This window comes from Diabrotica virgifera, chromosome 5 (genome assembly GCF_917563875.1).
Source record: "Diabrotica virgifera virgifera chromosome 5, PGI_DIABVI_V3a".
NCBI classification, from domain to species: Eukaryota; Metazoa; Arthropoda; class Insecta; order Coleoptera; family Chrysomelidae; genus Diabrotica; species Diabrotica virgifera.
In genome coordinates, this window is record NC_065447.1 from 54,462,822 (window position 1) to 54,470,668 (window position 7,847).

Sequence of the window (7,847 nt, forward strand, 5' to 3'; positions counted from 1 at the left end):
AAGTAATGTTCCTTTTCATACTGAAGCACCTCTTCTGGACTTTCTTTAACAAATCTTGGATGAACTGCATCAAATTCTGTCACTGTTTTTGGACGTTGGTTTTCGCTCATTTCTTACTTTGGAAGTATATTTATTTATTAGACTATTTTGAATATTGAATATATAACATATAAACATAAGGAAGACAACACAACCACCACACCACAACAAACTTTGACTTTTGAACTTCTGACAGTTGACAGTTTTGACTTTTCATTGACAAGTTGTCAAAAGCAGTTGGCATTTGGCACTTGATTTTGATAACTATCTTTGTTTACATGTGTATTAAACAGTGATAGTTTTCTTCCTAATTTATTTCTATTCTTTTAAAAAAATAGCAGCAACGAATTTGCTATGTAATTCTGTTTGAATAAAACTCATTAGAAATAATTTATGTAGTTTTGTAGACAATTTAAAATTTAACCTTATTCAGATGTCCTTGATGTCATATGTCACTTTTAAATGGCTACACTGTTTACTGTTTTTTGACAAATGGGCCCCATAATGGCTTCCAAGCAACAAGAAATAGAAGTTTTAGAAAACTGGGAAGAAATTGAAGAGACTGATGTAATTCTTTATTACCTTTAATTATTTTTACTGTTACAGAAATTCTAATATAATTATATTCCTAAGATTTCATTTATAGGTTATGTAAACTAATCCTTTTTTAGGTTTTAGAGAAAAAATTTAATAAAATCTTAGCACCAAGTAAAACACTTGATAATAAGAGGTATGAAAGACACAGATTTACATACAATTACACCCTAATGCCAATAGTTGTTTTATTGGAAAGCATTAAGAAGTCATTTTCTATTAACAATTTTTACATTTACCAAAAAACTTGTTTTAAATAATTGACAATTGTATTTGTTATGGCATAACGATTTTTTATGTTTTTAGTACTAATGGTAGTATAGAAAACTCTGTAAAAATAATTCTAACAGGAGACGATGCCTTAAGAACACAATATGTGCCTCCTGAGCCAACAGTAAAAATTTTGAAGAGACCTTCTAAAGATCTAAACAGTAATGGTGATTCTAAGGTGTATCAACCTAAAAAAACTTTACAGCAACGAGAATTAGAATATGCAGAAGCTAGGCTAAGGATTTTAGGTGAAGCTAGTCCAGAGAAAATAGAAGAAGCAAGGTTAGTAGGTACATGTTGTTTTAACGTGTTCACTGTCAGTGTAAAATTTGAATAGAACCTCAGGTGCCGACTAATAAAAACATCGTCCACGACCCTGTACACCACTCCGCTACGGGGTGGTCGGCATAGGGCATACAGAGCCGAGCACGCCACAGTGGTGTGGTAGGTAGTTAATCCACTAATACCCACCTGTGAAAGTAGAAAGTAGTTTTTGTAGTCACATCCATGTTGCCTGACTTCAAATGAAGCTCTACTTTCTACTTGTACAAAGGGTACACACATGCCTGTAAATTAGGAAAGTAGCTGGTATAAGCCAGTGACTGGCATCCACCAAACACATTTGCAAGTAATTAGAATGCTAGTAGCTTGCATGCTTATAGTGGCAATAGTGATGTAAAAAAAGTACCTAGCCATTACAAAGTAACTGGTATTTGTCCAATACCCAAAGTAACGATTCTTCCTTGTTAGAAATACTCATTACTTTCGGTATAAGCAAACTAACGAAATATCCAGATGTCGGTAACACCAAACCAAACAAATACTTTGTCGATTGGCATGTCAGTGTCAGTATTTGATACTTTAGCACTTCGAAAGATAAATCTAAGTGGTGACGGGGTGAAATGTAAACACTAAAGAGGCCTGCTGAAGGGTATCAGTTTATGGTTTCTTTGATATTACACTATTTATTATTTTATTACTATAACTGTAATAAAAAGAAACCTACTATTTTTTAATATTAATGAAAAGAAATTTTCAGATCGATGGTCCAGAAACCAAAAAAAGAATCTAATATTTCACTTTGTTAGTTTGAAATATTTATTTGCTAAAGTGGATGTACTCTACCTTAAAACTAAAAGTATCGGAAGTACTGAAAGTAACAGTTTAAAGTACTGGGTATTGATAGTTAAAGTAACGAATTGTTACAAATATTCAAAAGTAACAAAAAGGCCGGCGTAGCTCAGGCGGTAATATGCTTGGCTCGAGTGCTGGCAGGCCGGAGTTCAAATCCCACCGCTGGCAAGAACAACTAGATATTTTTAAAAGTGTCTATAGGCCCCAGGTCGACTAAGCCTGAATAAAATGAGTACGGGTAAAACCAGGGGTAATAATAGGTGGTTGAAGCGTAGTACTGGCCTTGTTAGCTTCCTTGTATACTGTAGGCCCTAGATATAGCAGACTACCGTGCTATAATCCCAAAGCCACGTAAGTGGTATAAAATGGGAGACTATTATAACAAAAGTTTACATCACTGACTGGCCAGGCAAAAAAGCAGGGTAGATTTCTACACTTGCCAGTGGCAGTGTAAAATCAAGTGGTTTTCATGTGAAAAACACTATATTACTTTTTTTGTAATTAGCTTTTGAGTTTCCAACAAAAAAAGGTGATCAATAGAAGGTATTTGGAATGAATTAAACAAGCAAATATTGCTTAGAGTTATTGCTATTCACATAAAAATAATGAATAATATAATGCCACAAGAAAATAGCCTCGAACAATACATATTCTAAAGTTGTAAAAGGTATTTCCTGAAATATTTATTGCACATGATTACAGCTAGTGTAAAGTACAGAAAACACTACTTTAGTGAAAGTAGAATGCCACCTAGTTAGTGAGACAGTAAGCCAACAACATAAGTTTCTTGTGCTGGACATAGAAGTAAAAATAAAAACTAAATCAAAATATCGAAGAGGACCATTAACAGTCAAGTGGTGGATGTCAAAAGATGAGAAAGAAGGTCTATTCAGGGTAAGAATAGTAGAAAAAATGTGATGGAACATGGAAGGTAGCTCTAATACAATTGAAAGAAAAATGGCCAGGATCATTAGAGATACTGATATTGAAATACTTGGAAAAACTCCAGGATAGAAGTTTAAAGAGACTTGGTGGTGGTCAAACTGAGTTCAAGATAAAATAAGGGAGAGGAGCGAAAATAATATAAACAGTACCAAGAAAATAGGTCAGACACTGATCTTCAAAACTATATGGTAGCCAAAAAGGAAGTGTAGTAGCAAAAGCTAAAGTAAAAGCATATATAATTCTATACTAACAACTTTATACCAGGGAAGGAAAACAAAGATATCTGTGTGTTTTGTGTTTTATTGGCACTGGTTTTCACAACCAACTGGCCAGTCAATTTCATAATTGTTTTTTAGACTATAACTTATCACTAACTCTGGGGAGTAATGTGTAGTGTGTGTGTTGAGTAAGTGTCTTGTTACTTTGCAAAGTCGATGTCATTGTCTTTGCAAAGAGACGCTAATTGTATCCGAACGTCTGCGGTCCCTCCGGTGAATACCGATCCCACAAGGACAGAAACTATTTTCATTTATTAATTTATAATAAACGAAAAATTTCTGACCCCGGTGAGATTCAAACTCACGACCTTTTCGGATTTTTCAATCCATACGCAGGCGCTCTTACCACTGAGCCACGGAGGGGACAAAGATATCTAAAATAGCCAAACATATAACAAAGAAAGCAAAAGATTTTAATTAGATGAGATGTATAGGATATGAAAATAAAAAATATACTAATTTTCTAAAAGGATGTCAAAATGAGATGGAAAAGTACTTTGACAGTTTATTAAATGACCAATTTGATAGAAAACCATTTAACGGAGATAGTAACAGGAATGGTTACCAAACTAACAAATAAGGAAGTAGTTCAAGTACTTCAAAGAATAAAGATAGGAAAAGCAGTTGGTCCAGATGATATTCCTGGGAAGTATAGAGAGCATTAATAAATAATAAATACAGGAACAAGTTGGCTAACAGGTTTATTTAATAGAAATATAGAAGTTGGATAAATGGCAGATGGGTGGAGAAGGAATTAGTACCTGTTATTTGATCAAACCATCAAAATATGGGGTAGAGTAATTGATAGGCTGATTCGTGAAGAATTCTACATATCGTCGGTGATGTGACAATACCTCCCTCCTATCTGCTTTTTCATGAATTTTGTAAGAGAGATTTTTAACTTTTTAGGGTCATCTCCTGTTTTCATATGATATTTTTTGACTTGTTTTGTAGTAAATTGAACTATCTATTTACTACAAAACAATTCAAAACTTACATATGAAATCAGGAAAATTGGCCATTTTCATTGAAACATAACACCTTTTCAAACGGTTTTTTGGGAATACCTTAAAAACTATGCATCTAACTAAAAAAACTATAATATACCCTATTCCACGAACATACGCCTATTTTGGATTACTTCGACAACGAATATTTTACTGTGCAAAATAAGAAGAACAAAAGTAAATTGCAAATTACATTGTTGTTTATTGAAATAATTATTAGCGCCATTTACTTTCGTACTTCTTATGTTGCACACTAAAATATTCGTTGTCGAAGTAATCCAAAACAGGCGTATGTTCGTGGAATGGCCCATATAAAACATTTTTGTAGCTTATAAAATAACAAAGAGATTCTTTCCTTTATGAATCTTCTAGTTATAACACAAAAAGAGATATGGTAAGTGAAAAAAACTTGTTTTCTTGGTGCATGCTCAAATCAGTGTATTTAACTTGAAATAACAGAGAAACGGTTGATTTTAGGTTTATAATGCTTCCGATAACTTTTGTTGTGCTTGGAAAGACCTATAAATTAAGCAATATTAAATGTTGATTACATTCAAACTATTCGAGATAAACTATAAAAAATTTGATGACTAACGTATTTTAAGCAAAAAATTAGAAGTATATTTAACCCCTCATCCACAAGAATTTAAATGCATCATTTTCCTTCTACAATACATTTTACTATATTGTTCTTTTTATAGTCAAAAAGTTGGGCGGGTTTAAAATGAATGGTTTTTGAAAAAAATAAGATCAAATTATAGAGCGCATTTTTAAATTTTTTTAAAAATCTTCCTATTTCTCCATGTAACTCGAAAATGATAAGAGATGCCAAAAAAAAGATGCCATACAAAAATGTAGGTTTCTTCTAGATAAACATTTTGATTTTATTTTTTATAACAGTATCTCTTATCATTTTCAAGTTACATGGAGAAAAAGGAAGATTTTTAAGAAAATTTAAAGATACGCTCTATAATTTGATCTTATTTTTTTTCAAAAACCATTCATTTTAAACCCGCTCAACTTTTTGAACATAAAAATAACACTGTAGTAAAATGTATTGTAGAAAGAAAACGATGTTAAATTCTTGTGGATGAGGGGTTAAATATACTTCTCAATTTTTTTCTCAAAATTCGTTAGTCATCAATTTTTTGCAGCATATCTCGCTTAGTTTGAATGTAATCGACATTTAATATTGCATATTTGAAAGGACTTTTCAAGCACAATAAAAGGTATTGGTAGCATTATACACCTAAAATCGACCGTTTCTCTGTTATTTCAAGTTGAATACACTGATTTGACCATGCACCAAAAAAACAAACTCTTTTCACGTACCATATCTATTTTTGTGTTATAACTAGAAGATTGAAGAAGGAACAAATCTCTTTGATTTTTTATGAGTTACAAAAATGTTTTATATAATTTTTTTAGTTAGATGCATTGTTTTTAAGGTATTCGCAAAAAACCGTTTGAAAAGGTGTTATATTTTCAACCACGAATAACTCAAAAAGTATTGAGTTTTCGAAAAAAAAATTATAGAACAGTTTTTGCTTAGAATTAAGTTCTCTAGCAACTTCCGTAGTTGTTTAATAAAAAAATTTTCCACCCCCGAGAAGGGGTGGGAACCGCCCCAAGACAAAAGCACACATCGGCATAGGGTAGACTTTGAATAAGGAGATATTTTCAGGCTATTCCTAAAATTTCATTAAAATCCATGCAGTAGGATAGAATTCGGAGGTAATAACCTGTTCTTGCTCTCATTGACTGCTCTATTACAAAATTCATGAAAAAGCAGATAGGAGGTATTGTCACATCACCGACGATATCCAATAATCAGTTTGGCTTTATACAAGGCAGATCAACAACAGATGCAATTTTCTGTGATACTATAATAGACATAAGTCCATCCAGAGGATGCAGTCTATCTGTACATATCTATTATGGTGTGCTGATTAAGCCAATTTTGTGGCTTATTCCCAACTAAAATAATAAATTGATATGATAAATTATTAATTTGTAAAATTAAAAAAAATATTTTTCTGATTAACCCTCCGTTAGTCGCTAGGATAAACGGAGCATCAAGAGTCGCTACGGTGTCAGAGACCGACAATTTAAAAAAAATAGTTATTGCTATAAAATTCGTACAAATATTTTATATTGTGTATAGGAATGACTGAAAAATATTTTTGAAAATGTTTTATTGAAAAACAACAGATATAAAATGAAAAATCGCTTTCATTTTCACTTCCCTCATCGTCAAAATAATTTTCATCGTCGCTAGGAACCATTTCCCATAATTCCAGTATAACGTTTTTGTTCGGCTTCAAAGGACATCTATAAATAAGACTTGACCAAAACTTACCGATAAAATGCAATAATAAGATGCTAAATCTTTACCTGAACTTCAAGTTAACCAGTAAAGTAATAACCACACCGTTAGTCGCTACGGAGTCTTGCACCGAAAATAGCTATAAAACTAGCACAACTGTACCCAAGTAGGTAAGAATGTACACTAACACGAGGTTAGTTGAAAGGAAGAGGTACAGAAAGTGGCGATAGAAAAAAACAGTTATTTTATAAATCCCGAATGAATAATTCTGTCGTCGGTGTGTGACACCGATAGCGACTAACGGAGGGTTAATGTGTTTTATTCACTTTTGTAAAGATCGGCACTGTACAGCTGCTAACAACATATAATCTTTTATAGCTATACTGACTAAACAACACCATAATCTTAACCCCCTCTGTGGCTCAGTGGTAAGAGCGCCTACCTTTGGATCGAAAGGTCCGAATGGTCGTGAGTTCAAATCTCACCAGGGTCAGAAATTTTTCATTTATTATAAATTAATGGATGAAAATAGTTTCAGTTCTTGTGGGATCGGTACTCACCGGGAGACCGCAGATGTTCAGATACAGTTAGCGTCTCTTTGCAAAGACAATGACGTCGACTTTGCAAAGTAACAAGACACTTAAACACACACACTACACATGACACTAGGTACCTAAATGCAAAAAATTCACCGTACCTACCATGCCAATGGCCATTAATTGTCGAGGCATTAGCTAAATAAAAAAAAACACCATAATCTTTTCACAGAAGGGTTTGCACACAATAATGAAAAACTTTACAAATTGAATAAAATCCATGAATCAGAATAATTTTTATTTTATTTATACAAATTAATACTTTTTCATTAATTTACTATTTTAGTTGGGAATAAGCCACAAAATTGCCCCACTCTTCACTGTAAAAATGTCATTTGTTTGAATTTTTTTTGATTCTAAAGTTTGATTGTATAGTTCAGGGGTGGCCAAACTGCGGCTCGCAATCCACATGCGGCTCTTTGAAGAATTACTTGTGGCTCTCGAAAAATGTACCCGAGATCCTTTTCAATTGTGTGTTATTATTTAAAAAAAAATTATTATCGTTTCATGTGTTTCAAGATGTCTTTTAAATTACTGACAACAAATATGAAAGACCAAATGCAACTTTGTAACAAATTACATTTCCATCCAAGCTAAGAGTGATATGACAAATCGAAACCTGCGCGAAAGAATATTAAGAGTGGCGCGACATAAAAGT

At 32.8% G+C, this 7,847-nt stretch overlaps 1 protein-coding gene across 1 annotated transcript in view; it reads left to right on the forward strand.

Annotated features, from left to right (window-relative positions):
* The first annotated feature begins 395 nt into the window (after positions 1-395).
* The window catches only part of LOC114339319 (SUZ domain-containing protein 1), a 30,929-nt gene continuing 23,477 nt past the window's right edge, over positions 396-7,847 (forward strand). The window contains exons 1-3 of the mRNA XM_028289953.2: positions 396-606; positions 711-769; positions 940-1,185. Of these exons, the coding sequence (XP_028145754.1) occupies positions 532-606; positions 711-769; positions 940-1,185 (380 nt within the window). The 5' untranslated portion in view covers positions 396-531. The remainder of the gene's footprint in view (positions 607-710; positions 770-939; positions 1,186-7,847) is intronic.